Raw genomic sequence first — 22,953 nt, forward strand, 5'->3', positions numbered from 1 at the left:
GTTGTTCTGTTCATTAGAATAAACCCCATTCACGCTGTTGTCTGGTTTCCTTCTTTTGTTTCTTTTCATGACTGAAGAGGCAGAAATTTCAACATTGGTTTGCCGTTGCCTTCTGTTGCCGCAGTGCTCATCTAACTAGAGCATTTGACCTCTACTGGTGTTCCCGATTGGGAATCATACACTAGGCATCGCCCTACCTTTGCTGTTGTTGTACAAAGACAATCCTCCACCACAGTTTGAAATCAATCTCCCTGCTGCCAGAGCCTTCAGTGATTTTAGGTGACACCACCAGCGTCGGTCTGGTTATTTCTCTGGTGCTAAACACTCGCCATAGACAGAGCTCCTTCAGCGAGACAGGCTGCACCCGGACCTGAGCCCGACGTGAAGGCGGAGTTGTCTTGGGCGGCAGAAGCTATATAATCGCTATTGGCATTTCCTGATATTTAGTCAGGACCCAACCACCCCATACACCCCCATTGCTTAACAGGATAAAAATCAGAAGAAATACTGGCATGGATAGAGGAATGTCTGGCAGCCAAGAGGCAGCGAGTGGAAATAAAAAGAGCCCTTTTCTGGTTAGCTAACAGTGGCTAGTGGTCTCCAGGGGTCAGTATTCTGTCCGCTATTTTTCACATTATTTGTCGATGATTTGGATAAAGGAATTGATGGCTTTGTGGGAAGGTTTGCGGATGATACAAGGATAGGTGGATGCGTTGGTAGTGCTGAGGAAGCAATGCGATTGCAGCAGGACACAGACAAATTTGAAGAATGGGCAACAAAGTGGCAGATGGTGTACAATATTGGGAAATGTACAATAATGCATTTTGGCAAAAGCAACATTAGAGAACTATTATCTGATTGGACAGACGGTTCAAACAACAGAAGGAAATATAAGTAACACACATCAAAGTTGCTGGTGAACGCAGCAGGCCAGTCAGCATCTCTAGGAAGAGGTACAGTCAACGTTTCCGGCCGAGACCCTTCGTCAGGACTAACTGAAGGAAGAACGAGTAAGAGATCTGAAAGTGGGAGGGGGAGGGGGAGATCCAAAATGATAGGAGAAGATAGGAGGGGGAGGAATGGAGCCAAGAGCTGGACAGTTGATTGGCAAAAGGGATATGAGAGGATCATGGAACAGGAGGCCCACGGAGAAAGAAAAGGGGGAGGGGGGGGAAACCCAGAGGATGGGCCAGGGGTATATAGAGAGGGGCAGAGGGAGAAAAAGGAGAGAGAGAAAAAGAATGTCTGTATATAGATACATTTCAGATGGGGTACGAGGGGGAGGTGGGGCATTAGCAGAAGTTTGAGAAGTCAATGTTCATGCCATCAGGTTGGAGGCTACCCGGACAGAATATAAGGTGTTGTTCCTCCAACCTGAGTGTGGCTTCATCTTTACAGTAGGGGAGGCCATGGATAGACATATCAGAATGGGAATGGGACGTGGAATTAAAATGTGCGGCCACTGGGAGATCCTGCTTTCTCTGGCAGACAGAGCGTCGGTGTTCAGCGAAATTATCTCCCAGTCTGTGTCGGGTCTCGCCAATATATAGAAGGCTGCATTGGAAGCACCGAACGCAGTATATCACCCCAGCCGACTCACAGGTGAAGTGTCGCCTCACCTGGAAGGACTGTCTGGGGCCCTGAATGGTGGTGAGGGAGGAAGTGTAAGGGCATGTGTAGTACTTGTTCCGCTTACAAGGATAAGTGCCAGGAGGGAGATCGGTGGGGAGGGTTGGGAGGGACGAATGGACAAGGGAGTTGCGTAGGGAGCGATCCCTGTGGAAAGCAGAGGGGGCAAGGGAAAGATGTGCTTAGTGGTGCGATCCTGTTGGAGATGGCGGAAGTTACGGAGAGTAATATGTTGGACCCGGAGGCTGGTGGGGTGGTAGGTGAGGTCAAGGGGAACCCTTTTCCTAGTGGGGTGGCGGGAGGATGGAGTGAGAGCAGATGTGCGTGAAATGGGGGATACGCATTTGAGAGCAGAGTTGGTGGTGGAGGAAGGGAAGCCCCCTTACTTAAAAAAGGTCATCTCCCTCATCCTGGAATGAAAAGCGTCATCCTGACAGCAGGTACGGTGGAGTTGGAGGAATTGTGAGAAGGGGATGGCATTTTTGCAAGAGACAAGGTGAGAAGAGGAATAGTCCAGATAGCTGTGAGAGTCAGTAAGCTTATAGTAAACTTCCGAGTCCTCGGAAATATGAAATATGAGTCTTCGGGCAAGACGCCCAGCAGGTTAATTTACAGGTTGAGTTTGTGGTAAAGGAGGCAAATGCAACGCTGGCATTTATTTAAAGTGAAGTAGCATATATAAGGAAGGAGATAATGCTGGTACTTTCTAAACTCTACTTAAGAGTATTTGGGACCCATATCTCAGAAAAGGTGTGTTGTCATTGGAGAGAGTACAGAGGATATTCAAGAAGATGATTCCGGGAATGAAGGGATTAAGATATGAGGAGTGTTTGCCAGCCTTGGTCCTGTACTCCTGCACTGACCTATGTTTAATAAACGCGGGTGGGGGGGGGGGGGTTAAATCTCACTGAAACCCACCGAATGTGGAAAGGTTTCGATGGGGTGGATGAGGAGAGGACTTTTCGTATGGTGGGGGTAGCCATAACAGAGGGCACAGCCTCAAAACTGAGGAGCGACCTTTTACAGTAGTTAAGGAGGATTTTATTTTGTCAGAGAGCAGTGAATCTGTGGAATTCTCTGACACAGACGGCGGTGGGGGCCAAGTCTATGGGTACATTTAAGGCAGAAGCTAATAGTTTGCTGATCAGTCAGGGCATTACAGGATGTGCCGAGGAGGCAGGTGTTGGGGTTGAGTGAGAACTGGGATCAGCCATGATAGAACGGCGGAGCAGACTCGATGGGGCTGAATGGCCTAATTCTGCTCCTTTGTCTTATGGTCTTATACTACTAGTGTCTTGCACAGTGAAGATTGACACAAAATACTTATTACATTTGGCCCCTATTTCTTTGCTCTATTACTAACTCGCAGCATCATCTTCCAGCGGTACAATATCAACTCTTGCCTCTCTTTTGCTCTTTATATACCTGAACAACTTTTGATACTTGATATTATTGGCTCACTTACCTTAATTTTTCATCTTGTCTCTCCTGTGTGTGTTTTTTTTTCAGTTGTCTCCTGTTGGTTATGTATGTTTGTAAAAGCTTTCCAATCCTCTCATTCCCACTGTTTTCTTGCTATATTATATGACCCTGCTTTTGCTTTTATCAATAACAGGAGAAACTCTGTGGATGCTGGAAATCCAAGTAACACATACACAAAATGCTGGAGGAACCTAGGAGGCCAGGCAGCATATATGGGAAATAGTAAACAGGCGCCGTTTCAGGCCAAGACCCTTCATCAGGACTGGGGGAAAAAAAGATGAGAAGTCAGAGGAAGAAGTGTGGGGGTGAAAGAAGTGGTAGGTGATAGGTGAAACTGGGAGAGGGGGAGTAGTGAAGGAAAAAACTTCTTCAGACATAATTTCCTTAACAATTCTCGAAAGATCATTGCTAATGCGTCCACATCTCTTCAGCCACCTCTTTCAGATCACCATCAGGTCCAGGTGATCTATTTAAAACTTCAGACCATCTCTGTTTCCCAGGAACCTTCTCCTGAGTAAGGTAACTTTACACATTCTGACCACTGACATCTGCGAGCTCCATATTCCTGCCAGTGTCTTTGACAAGTATGAATGATGTACAATACTTATTCAGATCATCTGCCATCAGCTTGCACCCCCACCCCATTACTACCTCTCCAGCATCATTTTCCAGTGGTTTGATATCCACATCCGCCGCTCCTTTACACTGTGTGCAGAAGAAACTCCTCCCATGCCCAGTGACCAGGGTGCAGAACTGGGTGTGGTGAGCAGCAGCAATAATTGCAGAGTTCAGCACCGACAGTCACTCTCGAAATTGCATTCGGCAACGGTGATGGACAAATATCCAGCATGCAGCTTATTGAAACTTTCTCCCCAGTGTGAACCTGGCAGTGTGTCACAAGTGTAACATGCTGTTAGGTTTCACTGCTCATGTAATGGCCTCTCTGCAATGTTTCACTGCTGAGGTAATGGTTTCTCTGTAGCAGCAATGTTTAGGTTATGTCTAGAGATAACAGGATTTTGGAGTGCGGGGCTATTCAATGAGAGAAATGTTCTTTCTTGTGAGTTTGGAAGAGAGATTTTCATGGTCTTTTGCTGGGGGGAGATGAGAAGATGTGAATGGAGAGAGTGGGCCCTTTTTCTCTATTTTGTTTACTTCAGTAACCATATAGTCAAAGTAAGAATTATAAAGCTCAATCGTTTCATCGTACATTGTGTACCGTTTGTAATTTCAGGTGTCACGTACTCCATGACGGGAATGAAGAACCAGCAGAGATGGAAAACACTTTGGAGTCCAGTATCATTAGAAACTAACAATATTTATTAGTAACTATGCAATACAGTAATATAAATGTAGATAAACCAAAGAGGTTAGTAATGATTACATAAAAGTAAGTGTGGAATATATATGTACAAAAAACCAAGCTTCTTTAAGTCTAAGGGTAAAAAGATACAGTCTTACGATGATGAGTAAAGTTCAGTTCAGTTCAGGGTATTGAGTTTGGCAGTGATGGAGAGAGAGAGAGAGAGAGAGAGAGAGAGAGAGATTTGAGTCTTCAGGTGAGCTGATGCCGTCGATCTTCTCATTGTCCTTCAAAATCCTTTAAAAGTCATTGACTGTAACTTTAACAAAGGGTACCGGTTTTCTGTGGTGGACTCATGGACAACTCCCCACCAGTCAACCCCTTTCCTCTTTCCACTGCAAGAGCGACAGATCAATCCGCCAGATCGATCCTCCAAAACCCACTTTTCCTGCAGCCACAACAATGCTCATTCAGTGTCCAAACATGTGTCTGAGATCTATCATCGGACTTCCTATTTTACCTTCCCGTGCTGACCATCAACTGTCATTCAAATAACTTCTCCCTCCTCTCTCTGTGAAAGAAATCCAAGCAGGCAAAAATCCTTGAAGAAAGTGTCAACAACCTGCTGAAAATCATAACATCGAGTGTCCATTAAATAACACCACCTTCAGTCACCAGAGCAAGTTACGAGCTGCTCAGTGCTGTCTCCAACTGAGCAGAAATCCTAAAGTTAACCAGTTCTTTCTCGTGCCTTCAAGTGACAGTCCAACAGTTAGTCTTTGTCTCTCTCTCTTTCAAAACAAGATATCGATGTTAAATAACTCTCTCTCTCTCTCTTTTCAAAAGCACAGTCAATAGGGGTAATTGAGCACAGTTCATAGGGGTAATTCAGGACCACGTCACACAGGGTACTGATTTGTAACAGGGGACACATGGCGCAGCACCACCCAAACGAGATTTCTGAAGTTTGGCCGGGCTGGGGGGCTATCAGCCCCTATATTAAGCTACTAGCTGAAGTGAGAGTTACATTATGTTAGATGACTGCGTGAATCGCTTCCCACATTCACAGCAGGTGAACAACCTCTCCCTAGTGTGAACTCAATGATGCACATTTGGTTGATGTGGCTGAGAGAATCTCTTCAGAAAGTCTGAGCAGGTGATCAGCCTCTCCCCAGTGTGAACTCGCTGATGTACCTTCAGATAATATGACTGAGTGAATCCTTTCCCACAGTCTGAGCAGGTGAACGGCCTCTGTTCAATGTGAACTCGCTGATGTACCTTCAGTTCAGATGACCGAGTGAATCTCCTCCCACAGTCTGAGCAGGTGAATGGCCTCTCCCCAGTGTGAACTGGCTGATGTAACTTCAGTTCAGATGACCGTGAGAATCCTTTCCCACAGTCTGAGCAGGTGAATGGCCTCTCTCCAGTGTGAACTGTCATGTGTACCAGTAGGTTGGATGACTGAGTGAATCCCTTCCCACAGTCTGAGCAGGTGAATGGCCTCTCCCCAGTGTGAACTCTCTGATGTACCTTCAGATGAGATGACTGAGTGAATCCTTTTCCACAGTCTGAGCAGGTGAACGGCCACTCCCCAGTGTGAACTGACCTGTGTACCAGCAGCTGGGATGACCGAGTGAATCCCTTTCCACAGTCTGAGCAGGTGAACGGCCTCTCTCCCGTGTGAACTTGCTGATGCACCTTCAGTTCAGATGAGCAAGTGAATCGCTTTCCACAATCTGAGCAGGTAAATGGCCTCTCTCCAGTGTGAGCTCGCTGATGCACCTTCAGTTCAGATGCCCGAATGAATCCTTTCCCACAGTCTGAGCAGGTGAATGGCCTCTCCCCAGCATGAACTGACATGTGTACCAGTAGGTTGGATGACTGAGTGAATCCCTTCCCGCAGTCTGAGCAGGTGAATGGCCTCTCCCCAGTGTGAACTCTCTGATGTACTTTCAGATGAGATGACTGAGTGAATCCCTTCCCACAGTCTGAGCAGGTGAACGGCCTCTCTCCAGTGTGAACTCGCTGATGCACCTTCAGTTCAGATGAGCAAGCGAATCGTTTTCCACAATCTGAGCAGGTGAAAGGCCTCTCTCCACTGTGAACTCGCTGATGCACCTTCAGCTGAGACGAGCAAGTGAATCCCTTCCCACAGTCCGAGCAGGTGAACGGCCGCTCCTCGGTGTAAACTCGCTGGTGAGCCATTAGGTCAGATGACCGAGTGAATCCTTCCCCACAAATTCAGCAGATGACCAGCCTCCGCCCAGTGTGAACTGACTGGTGTGTCCACAGATGGGAAGACCGACTGAATCCCTTCTCACCCACAGAACAAGTGAACGGACTTGCCCAGTGTGAACTTGCTGGTGGATCTTCAGTTGAGATGACCGAGTGAATCCATTCCCACTGTCTGAGCAGATGAATGGGATCTCCCCCCCCCCCGTGTAAAATGACGGGCATGCCAGTCGGTCAGATGATCGAGTGAATCCCTCCCCACAGTCTGAACAGGAAGGATGATCGAGTGAATCCCTTACTCCACTTCTTAAATATCTGGACAGAGACAGCAAAACTGGCGTGTTGTGTTCGAGATTCCTGTAGACAAATTCCTTGTCATTTTTAACCTGTAAAAAAAATTTACAAAATCCATCAATCAGTGTTGGACAACCTTTCAGATGAGGTCACTTGAGTTGTCAAGGTCTATTCTGGCATCATATTGTTACAGTGAAGTTCAACACAAGTTGGAGAGAGAAATCATCTTGTAACAGGGCACAGAGCTGGTATCTGGAGTGACCATCAAACTCTCTGATGCTCTTTCTGTCTCTATAAGAATGGGGCATTTCTGCCATCTCCAATCTGTGACCTGGCTCAGTTTGACTCTCTCCATTGGTATTATTCCCTGTTCCCACTGAGCTGCATGGGCTCCTGGCCCCACAGTAACTGAAATACTCACACAAATAGCCGGCAGTGCATTCCACGCACCCACCACTTTCTGTGTAAAAAAACTTACCCCTGACATCCCCTCGGTATCTATTAACAAACACCTTAAAACTATGCCCCCTCGTGTTAGCCATTTCAGCCCTGGGAATAAACCTCTGGCGATCCACACGATCAATGCCCTCATCATCTTATACATCAAAAAAGGCTCCAACCATAAACAAGAAATTATACATTGCTTTGAGGATTTGTTAGAAGTATACAAAATTATAAGGGTATGAATAGGATAAATGCAAGCAGCTTTTTCCAGAGGTTGGGTGGGATGACAACCCGAGGTCATGGGTAAGTGGGAAAGGTGAAAATTTAACAGGAGTATTTGGAAAAGCGTTTTACAGAAATGGTCGTGAGCGTGCGGAATGAGATGTCAGCACAAGTAGTGAATATGAGCTCAGTTTCACCATTTAAAAGAGATTTGGATGGGAGCCTGGATGGTAGGGGTCTGAAGGGCGAAGGTCACAGTGCAGGTAGTTGCAGTAGACAGCTTAAATGTTTTTTCCAGCATTGACTAGATGGGCCAAATAGCCTTTTTCCATACTGAACTTCTCCATGTTTCTATGACAGAGAAGCTGGCCAAACTTGTCTGGAAGGGAAGAGTTGGGAGTGACAACGAAGCAGCAACGGCTGGAGTTTCTGGGAGCAATTCCGGAGCTGAGTGACCGATACATCCCAAAGAAGTGGAAGCATTGGAAAGGCAGGAGGACACAACTGTGGATGAAATGAGAAGCCAAAGCCAACATAAAAGCAAAAGAAAGGGCAAACAAAAGAGGAAAAACCTATTGGGAAGCTTTTAGAAACCAACAGAAGATGACTAAATATAAAGTCAGATGAGCACAGGGCGTGGAACTATGATATTGTAGTCATTAAATGAGTCTTGTTAGCACCCAATAGTCTGAGGAATTTAGAGGAATAAAATATCTGGGGCCTCAATATCTCTTGAAAGGCAAGTTCCCTGCACCAGTTACCTTTCAACTTTTATTTTGACAGGCACAGACAAACTAGACACCCTCAAAATTTCACTTCTGAAGGCTTCCCACTTACAAGTACTCCTTTGCCAGGAATCAGCCGGTCCCAAACCACACTTGTCAGATCCTTTCTGATACCATCAAAATTGACCTTTCTCCGATTTAGAATCTCAACCTGTGGTCCAGACCTCCTTTTTGCCATATTTACTTTGAATCTCATGGCATTATGATCATTAATTTCTGTCACCAGCCCTGGATCATTTCCTAACAGCTTCTACGTCAGGAATTCTACTTACTGATTAAGGGCACATTTGACAAACTCTACCCCATCTAGTCCTTTTACAGTATGGGAGTCCCAGTCAGTATATGGAAAGTTAAAATCTCTTACTGAATCAACCTTTGTTTCTTGACATGGTCTGCGATCTCTCTACAAATTTGTTCCTCTAAATCCCTCAGATTGTTGAGTGCAACCAAGTACCAATAATGGCTGCAATAACATAATTCCCTGTCCTGAGCTCATCTGGCTTTCCTACGATGCTTCTTGCATTGTGATATACACAGCTCAGCACATTCATCGCACCATGCTCAACCATTTGATTGCTGACTGTGTCTGATGTCTGAACAACATCTGACTGGTGCCAAGAAAACAGACTCTCCCCCATTGTCACAAAAACAAAGGAGCAGATTGTGGACGACAGGAGGAATGGAGACAGGCTAACCCCTATTGACATCAATGGATCTGGGGTTGAGAGGGTGAACAGCTTTAAGTTCCTCGGCATAAACATCACCGAGGATCTCACATGGTCTGTACAGAGCGGCTGTGTTGTGAAAAGAGCACAACAGCACCTCTTTCACCTCAGACGGTTGAAGAAGTTTGGGATGGGGCCCCAAATCCTAGGAACTTTCTACAGGGACACAATTGGGAGCATCCTGACCGGCTGCATCACTGCCTGGTATGGGAACTGTACTTCCCTTAATCGCAGGAACCTGCAGAGAGTGGTGCGGACAGCCCAGCGCATTTGTAGATGTGAACTTCCCACTATTCAGGACATTTACAGAGACAGGTGTGTAAAAAGGGCCCAAAGGATATTGGGGACCCAATTCACCACAACCACAAACTGTCCCTGCTGTTACCATCCAGGAAACGGTACCACAGCAAAATGACCAACAGGCTCCGGGACATCATCTTCCACCAGGCCATCAGACTGATTAATTCATGCTGATACAATTGCATTTCTATGATATATTGGCGATCCTATGTATAAAATATCTGTTGTAAATTATGAAAATTACACATTGCACATTTAGATGGAGATGTAACGTAAAGATTTCTACTCATGTAAATGACTGGCGACTCTGTGCATGCTCTGCTGAGCAAACTGCCCTCTCCACTGTCCTATACACAAGAAACCCTTCTAAACCTCCAATCTGCTACATCTAGCAAGATCAACAACACCTTGGCGAAGCTACTGACCCAGCTGGAGACCACCACGCCAGAATTGCTTCTTAGACTCCGGACCACACCTGGACCTAACCAGCGAGGCCCACCACATTCCCGGAGATCTGTGGTCTGCTACCGTGCCGAAGCACTTAGAGACACGGCCCATTTCGACCAGCAACTCTCCAGAGCAGACGACCACACAGAAGTGACGGCAGAGACCTCAAGGAACCCCAGACGCTTCCCCAGGGCGAGCACCGTAAAACCCCATTGGTGGCTATCCACAGCTGCCGGAAGTGAGGCCTCCGCCGCCGACCTCGGAAATCGAGCCCGAGGCTCGGCTGGAGCAGAGGCCTCCACAACAGTGACTCGGCTTACGGACTTGTTTCAACCAGGAGCCCGGCCATCCGGGATTAAGTGTCGGCTTCGGGGCCCGACCCAATCGACAGCCCGGGCCCCCGGCAGCTGGAAGTGGCAGCGGAGCCTCCCCCGTCACTTGGTCCGACCTGGAGCTCCCAACGACGAAACCCACTGATCCAACCCAGTGGGATGCGTCCACCAACCTCAAAGAGCTGACAACAACACACTGCATCGATGGAGACCTGGAAAGATGCACTATTTACCAAGGAAACGTGGGAAAAGAACTGGGCTGCTGAACAGATTGAAGCCAAGGGGCTTCAGAGTCCCTATGCCCACCAACCTACCAGCTAATGTGCAAGCCAGAGAGAACAAGGTGAATGATCCTAAAGGGAGACTCACCTACTGCAGGGAGATGCAGAACTGCTGTGTATTCTGTTTCACCGAGACCTGGCTCTCCCCTGCCACCCCCGACTGTGCTATCCGACCAGAGAGATTTTCGATCCATTGCAGGGACCACACGGCATCTTCGGGCAAGGCGAGGGGAGGTGGTGTCTGCCTACTGATCAACACTGGGTGGTGCTCGGACACAGTGGCACTGACAAGTTCCTGCAGCCCGGACCTGGAACACCTGTCGGTGAAGTGTCATCCCTACTATCTGCCACGGGAATTCACCTCGGTCATACTGACAGCGGTCTACATTCCCCCCCAGGCGGACGTGGAGTGTGCTCTGAACATACTGTATGCCAACATCAGTGAACTTGAGACCAGGTATCCGGAGGCTTTGCTCATTACAGCCGGGAACTTTAACCAGGCCAACCTCAGAAAGGCGCTGCCAAAGTTATACCAACATGTCTCCTGCCCCACTAGAGGCCCGAATATACTTGACCACTGCTACACAGCAGTCAAGGATGCCTACCGTTCCGTCCCACGACCTCACTTCGGAAAATCGGACCATCAGGCCGTTCTCCTCCTCCCGGCTTACAAACAGAAACTGAAGCGGGAGGTCACGGTGTCAAAAGTAGTGTCACATTGGACGGAGGAAACGGATGAGGTCCTCCGTGACTGTTTTGAATTGGTGGACTGGTTAGTATACAAGGACTCGGCAGCTAACCTCGATGAGTATGCCTCAGCTGTCACGGACTTTATTTGGAAATGCACGGGGGACTGTGTGTCTCGCAAGATGATCCGGGTATTCCCTAACCGGAAACCTTGGATGAATTATGAGGTCAAGTCTCTTTTAAAGGCTGGAGCTGCGGCTTTTAGGTCCGGGGATACCAGTCGCTACACAGAATCCAGGCGTGAACCCCGGAAAGCCATTAAGGGCGCCAAGAGGCAATATCGAGCCAAGTTGGAAGCCCAGGCTAACCAGAGGGATGCCAGTAGACTATGGCAGGGTCTAAGTGAGATCACTGGGTGCAAAGAAAAGGCTGGGAATATCAATAACTGCGGCACTTCTCTTCCTGACGAACTTAACCTATTCTACACAAGATTCGAACAGAAGAGGAGCGTCCAGCTCCCTCCGGATGAACCGGACCTGGTGACATCGAGATTCATCGTCACTCAGGAGGACGTTAGAAGGGCCTTCCTGAAGATAAATCCAAGGAAGGCGACGGGCCCAGATGGCGTCCCAGGATGGGTTTTCCGGGCCTGAGCAAGCGAGCTAGCTGGAGTGTTTGCTGACATCTTCAACGGCTCCTTGCTTCAGTCTAAGATCCCCTCGTGTTTTAAGAAGGCAACGATAATCCCAGTGCCGAAGAAGAGCAAGGTGGCGTGCCTGAATCACTATCGACCTGTGGCTCTGACATCAATTGCTATGAAGTGCTTCGAGAGATTGGTTATGGCACACATCAACCACAGCCTACCGGTCAACCTCGACGCTTTGTAATTCGCCTACCGGAGCAACAGGTCAACGGCAGATGCCATCTCTCTGGCCCTTCATTCCTCCTTAGAACACCTGGACAATAAAGACGCTTACGTAAGACTCCTTTTCATTGACTACAGCTCTGCTTTTGATACCATCATTCCAAATAAACTGATTCCTAAGCTCCGTAACCTGGGCCTTAGCACTCAGATCTGCAGCTGGATCTTCAACTTCCTCACAGACAGGACCCAGGCTCTAAAAATAGGGGACAAACTACTCAGCCCCCTGCTGTACTCACTGTACACCCATGATTGTGTAGCCAAGTTTCCTTCACACTCAATATATAAGTTTGCTGATGACACAACAATTGTAGGCCGTAGCTCGGGTAATGACGAGTTTGAGTACAGAGAGGAAATTAAGAACCTGGTGGCATGGTGCGAAGACAATAACCTATCCCTCAATGTCAGCAAGACGAAGGAATTGGTTGTTGACTTCAGAAAGAGTAGCGGACTGAACGACCCAATTTACATTGGTGGTGCGCAAGTGGAACAGGTCAAAAGCTTTAAGTTCCTCGGTGTCAATATCACAAATGACCCGACTTGGTCCAACCAAGCAGAGTCCACTGCCAAGAAGGCCCACCAGCACCTTTACTTCCTGAGAAAACTAAAGAAATTTGGCCTGTCCCCTAAAACCCTCATTAATTTTTATAGATGCACCGTAGAAAGCATTGTTCTAGGGTGCATCACAACCTGGTATGGAAGTTGTCTGGTCCAAGACCGGAAGAAGCTGCAGAAGATCGTGAACACGGTGCAGCACATCACACAAACCAATCTTCCATTCGTGGACTCACTTTACACCGCACGCTGTCGGAGCAGTGCTGACAGGATAATCAAGGACACGACCCACCCAGCCAACACACTTTTCATCCCTCTTCCCTCCGGGAGAAGGTTCAGGAGCTTGAAGACTCGTACGGCCAGATTTGGGAACAGCTTCTTTCCAAATGTCATAAGACTGCTGAATGGATCCTGACCCAGCTCTGGGCCGTACCCTCCAAATATACAGACCTGCCTCTCAGTTTTTTTGCACTACCTTACTTCCCATTTTTCTATTTTCTATTTATGACTTATAATTTAAATTTTTTATATTTACTAATTTTAACTATTTTTAATATTTAATATTTGTAATCCAGGGAGTGTGAAGCGTAGAATCAAATATTGCTGTGATGATTGTATGTTCTAGTACCAACTGTTTGGCAACGATGAAGTATAAAGTATAAAAGTATAATTGTCCACCATTGAGAACATCTACCATAAACGCTGCCTGGGCAGGGCGAAATGCATTATCAAGGATGCATCTCACCTTAACCATGGACTTTTTACTCTCCTCTCATCCAGTAGGTGCTACAGGAGCCTCCGCTCCCACACCAGCAGGCACAGGAAGAGCTTCTTCCCTGAGGCTGTGACCCTGCTGAACCTCACATCACAGCACTAAGCAGTATTGCATCCGTATTGTATTGTCTCAGTACTTTTATATTTGTGTGCTGTAGTACTTACTTTTTACTCTCAGTTATTTTGTAAATAACACTATTCTTTGCATTTCCTGTCAGATGCTAACTGCATTTCATTGGCTTTGTATCTGTACTTGGCACAATGACAATAAAGTTGTATCTAATCTAATCTAAAAAAAAAGCAAAGGAGCTGATTGTGGATGACAGGAGGAATGGAGACAGGCTAACCCCTATTGACATCAATGGATCTGGGGTTGAGAGGGTGAACAGCTTTAAGCTCCTCAGCATAAACATCACCGAGGATCTCACATGGTCTGTACATACCGGCTGTGTTGTGAAAAAAGCACAACAGCACCTTGCTCACCTCAGACGGCTGAAGAAGTTTGGGATGGGCCCCAAATCCTAAGAACTTTCTACAGGGAGCATCCTGACTGGCTGCATCACTGCCTGGTATGGGAACTGTACTTCCCTTAATCGCAGGAACCTGCAGAGAGTGGTGTGGACAGCCCAGCGCATCTGTAGATGTGAACTTCCCACTATTCAGGACACTTACAGAGACAGGTGTGTAGACAATAGACAATAGGTGCAGGAGTAGGCCATTCAGCCCTTCGAGCCAGCACCACCATTCACTGTGATCATGGCTGATCATCCACAATCAGTACCCTCCTCCTGCCTTCTCCCCATATCCCTTCACTCCGTTATCTTCAAGAGCTCTATCTAACTCTTTTTTGGAAGAATCCAGAGAATCAGCCTCCACTGCCTTCTGAGGCAGAGCAATCCACAGAACCACAACCCTCTGTGTGAGAAAGGGCCCAAAGGATATTGGGCCCCAATTCACCACAACCACAAACTGTTCCTGCTGCTACCATCCAGGAAACGGTACCACAGCAAAAGGACCAGCAGGCTCCGGGACATCATCTTCCACCAGGCCATCAGACTGATTAATTCATGCTGATACAATTGCATTTATATGTTATATTGACTGTCCTATGTACAAATTATTTATCATAAATTACTATAAATTACACATTGCACATTCAGACAGAGACGTAACGTAAAGATTTCTACTCCTCATGTATATGAAGGATGTATGTAATAAAGTCAATTCAATTCACCCTCTCCACTATCTGTCCTGTCTGGCTCCCATTCCCCCTACAATTTATTTTAACCACATCACCCCTCTCCCCACACTAGCACTAGTGAGCCTTACCACTGGGATATTAGTCCCCACTTGTTCTGTTCCCCAAACTAACAAATCCCCTATCACCCCTTTGACTTTCCTCTGTCAGTAATCCCCCCAACAGTTTCTAAAGTGGATACACCTGTTGTTGTGCGGGATGGACACAAGATTACTCTGCGATGGCTATTTAACCTCACTCCCCTTCCTGACTCACACCCAGTTTCCTGTGTCCTGCACCTTGGGTGTAACTCACCTCTCTTCATGTCACATGGAGGTAGAACAAAGGTGATTTTCTCAACAGCTGATGTAAAAGATTTTGTTCCCTCAGAGGGAAATGGAAATAAATCAGAAAGCGGACATTTACTTTGGGTGTATCTCACTTTACTTCATGTCATATCAATCACCCACCCCAACTCCTGGATGATCCGGAATTCATCCATTTCAAGTTTCAACTCGTTAAAGTGCAGGGTTACAAGCTGCAGCTGGATGTACATCCTGTAGGTGAGGGCATCAGGGACACTGGAGGTCTCCCCACCTTCCCACCAATGTCCCCTCTACTTTATAATGACCAGTGTGCACATAAAGCTTTTACTATGCATTTTTTTTAACTCAGTGACAACATGGGTAGAGTATACTTTAAGTAGAGAGGTATTCATTTTAACAGCTAGCAAATCACTGTCAATAAGAACTTTGATGTCCTCTGGGTTTGATGAAGTTCATCTGCACTCTCACACAACCTGTACAGTAGGCCTGCAGCAGGTAATGAAGGATTTTCTCTCCACAGCTGTTCCACACCATCCATATGCGATTTGCTTGCTAAATGACACTTAAAAAGGTCAGATTTCCAAATATCACTCCACTTCTTCCCACTTGCAAATTCTCCAGTAACTTTTACATCACCACAATACACACAGGTAACACCAGTTTCTGTATTGTACATAAATATTTCCCCTGAACCCTCCCCCAGGTGACTGACGGTGGTGAACTCAGTGATGGCAATGCCAATGAATATGAAGGGAAGGGCAGTAGTCTGTCTCATTGGAGTCTGGCACATTTGTGATGTGAAAGCTACTTGTTGCCCAGGGCAAAGGTGTTTGATATCATTATGTACCCAGAGAGAGTGGGACAAAACATGTTCTCACGGGTAGAAAAGTCCAGAACAAGAGGAGGTGGAACAAGCAACAGACACAAAATGCTGGGGGAACTCAGCAGGCCAGGCAGCATCTATGGAAAAGAGTACTAATGCTGAGTTCCTCCAGCAATTTGTGTGTGTTGCTCGGATTTCCAGCATCTGCAGATTTTCTCTTGTTTGTGACTGGAGGCAGAACAAAGGTGATTTTCACAACAGCTGATGTAAAAGATTTTGTTCCCTTTCTCCGAGTTCCCGATCCTTGCATTTAGACAGCTGGAGCTCAGCTCTGTCTGAGAGACCCATCGGTTCCCATTCCCTCATCAGCCGGAAGCTCCCCGGGGCCCGTGTACGGATGGTGGGGCTGAGAGAGAGGGAAGAGAGCAGGACTGTCCCGGGATTGCGGGTCACGGAGTCCGGAGTCACAGCAACTACCCGAAGTCGGTGTTGAAAATTGTCGCCCAAGATACTCGCTTACCTGCGTCCGCTCCTGCTGCCGTTATCCCGAGGCCTTTTGTGTACTGTGCGCATGCGTGATATCCGGGAACCGCAACAATCCTGACGCCTGCGCATTTGATCGGTGCTTCCGCGATGGCGAAATTTTTTAACGCAGCGCTTTATGGGTAATCACGATACCATTAAGTGTATTTGCAAGCACCGGTTTCATGTCCGTACCTCAGTTTTTTTGTGTGTGTATCGAAAATTCAGTATCTATTTTAACGCAGATGCAGATATGAAACACAAGAGATTCTGCAGCTGCTGGAAATACAGACACGTAAACACAAAATGCAGGAGGAAATCTCCAGTTCAGGCAACAACTAAGCAGAGGAGTACACAGTCTAGGAATGCTGAAGGGGCTCGGCCTAAAAACGTTGTCTATTTATTCCTCTCCACATTTGCTGCCTGATCTGTCGATTTCCACCAGTAAATTGCGGAAATTAACCACCATTTTTCTATGAACCACTTTCGAAATGTTTCTGATCTTTCATTTGTAGCCACATCCCGCTGGTCTGATTCCTCTTCTTCCTCCTCCTTGTAAACTTTAGGTCCCATCTCTTTCTGGAGTCCCAAAGCCCTGACTCAGGCTGGCAACTCGTTGTTTTCTGACTCTACTCCATCGAAGATTCACTCGCTAGTCTGCTGTCAGACTTTAGAGGCGCATTGCAACAACCCGGCTGCCTGAGGCATAGACCTTTGAAATGAGTGAAAGTGACCCAAAACGTTGAAAAGAGTCCGGAGCCCTGGGGAACGTCAAAACCACAGTGTGCTCATCGTCTTATTCAGCCTGGAGAAAATCATGCAGGTGATTAGAGGCATTGGTCTTGTGAATAGCCAGAGACTTTTTCCCAGGGCTGAAATGTTTAACACGAGGGAGAATAGTTTTAAGCTGCTTGGAAGTAGGTACAGAGGAGATGTCAGAGCTGAGTTTTTTTAAACACAGTGGTGTGTGTATGAAACCCACTGCCAGCGACGGTGGTAGAGGCGGATACAAAGAGACTCCTCAATTGGTACATGGAGCTTAGAAAAATAGAGCGCTATGTGGTAGGTTTCTTGAGTTGGTTACATGGTCGGCACAACACTGTGGGCCGAAAGGCCTGTAATGCGGCGTAGATTTATGTGATTCTATGGAATTCAAGCGAAATCTCTTCTCCCACGGAGTGGTGACTAGTTATAGACTGTCATCACAGGGAGAGTGAGAGGGGAGCGGCAATGATAGGGCAGTGACAGAAACATGGGCAGGGACCGGATAGACTGAGTGGCCTCTCTAGTGTACGTTGTGAGTGTGGTAGAGACAGTAAGCACCTGCGACACGGGATTTGATACAGAACTGATTTATCTTTCACAGATCCACAATATTAAACACCAGTCTAGTTTGAGGCTAACATCAGCAGAACAGACTCCTCCAATGCTCAGTGACCAGGGTTCAGTACTGGGTGCGATGAGCAGCCGCACGAACTGCAGAATCTGACAGTAACAGTCCCTCATGAACCTGCAGCTGCCTTCAGTCACCGTGATTTAACACAGAGCTGATTTGACCTTCCTCCCTGATGTGAAGTTGCTGGTGTTGCAGCAGCTGGGATGATTGAGTAAAACTCCTTACTCACTCCGGACAGAAATGTGGTCTCTATTTATTGTGAACTCACCGGAGCATCACAAGGTGGGTTAACTGAATGAGTCTCTTCGCACACACGGAGCAGGTGAACGGCCGCTTCCCAGTGCGAAGCTGTTGGTGTATCTGGGATGTCCGACTGAATCCCTTCCAAAATGAGAGCCAGTGAATGACATCACACTGCTATAACGTCATGGCAATGTATCCAATCAGATCACGGACATGGACACGTGACCGGGCTCTCCTTGTAGCGAGTGGGGCGCCGTCTTCTCCAGCATCTTCGCCTCCACATTCAAGGATCGGCGGCATTCAAGCGCTGGTGAACTGACAGATACAGCGGAACTAACGTGCTGTTGTGTTTGAGATTCCCATACACAAATCCTTTGCCTCTTCTACCCAGTTAAAAGTTTACAAAGCACGCCAAGTGGGCGAAGGACATTTCAGCTGAGATAATTTTGGTCTCCATGGTGATCTCTGATTAAAAACTCTGTCACAGCTCAAAACAATTTGGAGGAACAACACCTCATCTTCTAACTGTCCACAGTTCAAGCATTCGGGCATAGTGTCAAACTCTCGGCAAATCAAAGTGAAAAAAAGACTATCAAACACCGAATGTTCACAGAGAAATATATCGTGCAAACGTCCTTGTGTCTGGAAGAATTATTTTCCTCGCGCTGCCGTTTAGTAACGCCTCTGATGCTGTCTTTCTATTCCTTTGTTTCTGTCTCGACGGGGGATCTTATATTCCCCCAAACCTGTGTTGAGTTGTGGTCACCCCTCACCGGGACAAAGTCTGCCATTTCTCCAATGTCCTGCCGGTGACCACAGTAACACTATCTGCCTTTCACCCTGCACTCATAAATTCCCTGCTGTGCGGAAACCTGCCCGTGTCTGAACTACACGCAGCATTTGGTACACCTGTATACCTGTGCGTTGATGCAAATAGCGAATCAGCCAATCATGCGGCAGCATCTCAACACATAAACATTGTGCAGATATGATGACGAGGTTCAGTCCCTGTTGAGACCAAACGTCAGACAAGGGAAGAAATGTGATAGAACTGACTTTGAGCGTGGGATAATTATTGATGCCAGACGGAATGGTTTGAGAATTTCTGAAGCGACTCAGCTTCTGGGATTTTCACGCACATCAGTGAATCAAATAACTACACGTTGCCACAGCGGCTGCGGAAGAGCATTCCTGAACACACAACACGTCGAGCCTTGTCGTGGATGGGCTGCAGCGGCAAAAGGCGGCACCGGCTTCCACTCCTGTACCTGACAACCCGGCCACTGAGTGGGTGTTTACTGAAGTAGCTTCAACTGCTGAGGAGTCAACAGGTTCACCACCTTATGGGAAATGCACTTCCCCCTCATCTCCGTCCTAAATCTAATTCCCGAATCTTGAGGCTGTGATCCCCAAGTGTAGTCTCACCCGCCAGTGGTAATGATTTCCCTGCCTCTGATTTACCCATCCCTCTTTCATTACTTGGTTCATTTCAGTCCGATCCCCTCTCTTTCTTCTGAAGTGCAGTCAGTTTACTCCCAGGAGACACATAGGCTTAACCCCGTCATCACTATAATCTATTCCTCGGTACTACCTCTAGAGCCAAACCAAATTCCGTGACATAATGTTGCAGGTCTACAAAACTATGGTTAGAATACATTTAGAGTATTGTGCTCAGTCCTAAACGTCCAACATTGACCATAGCACTGTGCAGCACAGGAACCGGCCACTCGGCCCACAAAGTTGTGCCGACCAGCATGAGTGGAGCCACTGGAAAATGGGCTGAAAACTTTGCAGATGTGATTCAATGCAGGAAAGTGTAAGGTGTTGCGCTTTGGGAGCTCCAACCCCGGTAGGAATTACACAGTAAACGGTAGTGAATTGTGGCGTGCGGGGGAACAGAGAGATCTGGGAATACAGTCCCATAATCCCGAGACAGGGTCACAAAAAAGCTTTCGACACCTTGGCCTTCATAAATCAAACTACTGAGTACAAGAATTGTGACGTTATATTGCAGTTGAATGTGACGTCAGTGAGGACAAACTTCTATTGTTTGTCGTTCTGATCAACAATCTACAGGAAATATGTGAATAATTTGAAAGATTGCAGAGAAAATTTTAATGATGCTCCCAGGACTTTGGGATCTGCGTTATAGGGTAATATTCAATAGGTTGGGTCTTGCCCAAATGAGGCTTTACCACTTCAGGTTGGATGACTCTAGAGGAGATCATAGGTTAAGGGTAAAAGATGAAATACTTAAGGGTCAGAGGAGAGGGAAGTTCACTCAGATGTCGGTGGGAGTGTGGAATGAGTTGTCTGGGGAAGTGGAGAACGTAGGTTCAATTGCAACATTCTGTAGCCACTTGGACAGCTACGTGGATTGGGGGGGGGAGGGGTGGATAGTAGGAAAGACTCTTTTCCGGGTGCAGGCCGATGGGACTAGAGCAGGGAACAGGTCAGAACAGTTTGGAAGAAACAAGGTGTATGTTTATGTATGTTTTGTTCAATAAGTACAGCCCATCCCAAAGAATGCTCTCCAGTAATTTACATATCCTGACGTGAGGTGGGTCATTGTATTCCAATATTATTCATCCGGCTTCCTAAATAATATAATAACATTTATCCCTGGCTTTCTGGGATCTTGCTTGTGGCTAGAGAGAGGACAAATGTATTGCTGAAGTCCCCAGTAATGTCATCTACTCCATCTCACAATAATGTGCAGTGTAGCCCCCCAGGCTCTGGAAGGTTCTCGAACTTAATTCTCTTTAAGTCAGTGGACAAGACCTCCTTACTGGTGCGGTATTTACAGCAGGAAAAATACCCTTCAGCCCATGTGCCAAAGCGACCGAGATCTGCATTCGATTTAATTCCAGTTTCAGGGGGAATGGGTCAGACGCAGACAGACAGAACTAGTTTAGGTGCTCACCTGGTCGGCATGGAAGGGCTGTGTTGAAGGACCCGTGCCAATGTTGAAAGGGATGGATCTCTTCCGAGACATTGATTCTGTATCTTTCAATAGATGCTGCCTGACCTGCTAAGTTTCTTGAATTTTTTGCATCCCGTTCTGGTCAACATTCAGTCGAGAAGATGTCTTGTGCTGGGAGAATGCAGTGGAGGTTTACCGGGACTCTGGGATACGTGTCATGGGGTGAGATTGGATTGTGTTGAAGTCCAGTGTTAATGTGCAGAAGGATCCCAGGATCCAGTTCATCGCTCCCGGAAAGTGGCTGCATGGGACAATGAGATGGTAAAGAAGGCGTACGGTCTGTTTACTTTTAATAAGCGTGGCAGTGAGCCCCAATGTCAGGTAGCTGGGTTGCAGTTTACTAAATCTCTAGATGAACCGCATCTGGCATATTGCATTATATTACCGGGAAAATGTCGATGCTTTGGACAGTGAGTAGAAGAGGGTAAACATGACGCTGCCTGGATAAGGAGAGATTGAGCAATCGAGGGATATTTGCTCGGGAACAGTAGAGGCTGAGGAAGGCCACACCGAGGAGTATGGGTATATGAGAGTCGCAGACAGAGTGGATAGCCGCTTCCTTTTTTCCTTGAGGAAGAAATGTCTGATACCAGAGGGAATGTATTTAAGGTGAATGGGGGAAACAGCATCTCATTACAAACAACAGAAAATCTTCCGATGCTGGAAATCCAAGCAACGCACACAAATTGCTGCAGGGACTCAGCAGGCTCGGCAGCATCGATGAAAAATAAAAGTCCAGTCGACATTTCTGGTCGGGAACCTTACAGTCCTTTTTCGCAGCATTTATTTATTTGTTTGTTCATTTGTTTGTTTGTTTACTTATTTAAATTTAGTGTAATTTTGTATCATTTCCAACCACTCCTGTTGTAATAAAACAACTTATGTAAGCCAGTGATGTTAAACATGATTCAGAATGTTTAAAGGAGATGTTCTTTACGTTTTTTTTTTCATTCTCATCGTGGCGGGTGTCTGGAAGGATTGCCGAATGTGATGGTGGAGGCCGATTCCATGGAGGTTATCAGATACCACATGAATGCGTAAACATGGAAGGATGTGCACCTTGTGTAGGCAGAAGGAATGGCTGTAGTTAGTCATGAAATTGTCCGTTCGATTAGTTCAGAACAACGCAGTGAGCAGGAGGGCCTGTTCCCCTGCTGTACTTTTCCATGCAGGCGAGACCACAGCGGAGTAACTGTGCGCGTTTCTGGTCGCCCGCCTCAGGGAGGACGTGTTTAATCTAGAAAGGCGCAGAAATGACTCACGAATTTGTTTGCTGGGACCGGAGGACTCGAATCAAAAGGAGACGGTACAGTGACTGTGCAATGATCCCAACACCGAGGGCGATGCAGCACCGATTATCCTCCCCGACCCTACCCTCAGATTCAATTGTAGGTGACGTTAATGGTGGCAAATGGCACAACTGGTCCATAATGGAAGCGGCGTGACGTAATTCACAAACACCGTCATTGAGTTGTTGTGCTCGCAATGAGAGGTGGTGCGTGACGTAATGACCAGAGTCTGAGGGGATTAGTTTTAGGTTTCCTCATAATGGAAGTAAAGGCACACGAACGGGGCATGTTTTGTTCGCAAATCTTACGAGCTGGCAGTAAATGAGCTCTGATTCCAGAATTTGTACCCGCGCCTGCAGCCCACAGTACTGACAGCATAACTAAGAAAATGCATGTGAATTGCCTCCCCTCCCTCACCTCCAGCCACACAGTGACTGTGGGTAGAACGTACCAACAGGATGGGACACTCTAGTGGAGCTATATCAGCGGGAACCTGAACTCTCATTGTCCAGCTTCCCAGAACCGATGGCAACTTTAATCGTTTCCATTTGGTTGCCTCTCACTCTTCGAAGATCCAAGAGATAAATACCCATCCTGGCAAACTCTCCCCATAAAAGAGCCCCAATGTCCAAGCAACATCCTTAAATATCTTTTCTACATTCCTCCCGGTCTAACCACAGTCCGCTCTTTTTCACACACACACACACACACACACACGCA

At 47.0% G+C, this 22,953-nt stretch overlaps 1 protein-coding gene across 1 annotated transcript in view; it reads right to left on the reverse strand.

Annotated features, from left to right (window-relative positions):
• The window catches only part of LOC140208212 (uncharacterized), a 165,311-nt gene that overhangs the window by 57,792 nt on the left and 84,566 nt on the right, over positions 1-22,953 (reverse strand). The window contains exon 3 of the mRNA XM_072276721.1: positions 5,580-6,593. Within this exon, the coding sequence (XP_072132822.1) occupies positions 5,580-6,593 (1,014 nt within the window). The remainder of the gene's footprint in view (positions 1-5,579; positions 6,594-22,953) is intronic.

The sequence above is a fragment of the Mobula birostris genome, chromosome 13, assembly GCF_030028105.1.
Source record: "Mobula birostris isolate sMobBir1 chromosome 13, sMobBir1.hap1, whole genome shotgun sequence".
Classification (NCBI taxonomy): Eukaryota; Metazoa; Chordata; class Chondrichthyes; order Myliobatiformes; family Myliobatidae; genus Mobula; species Mobula birostris.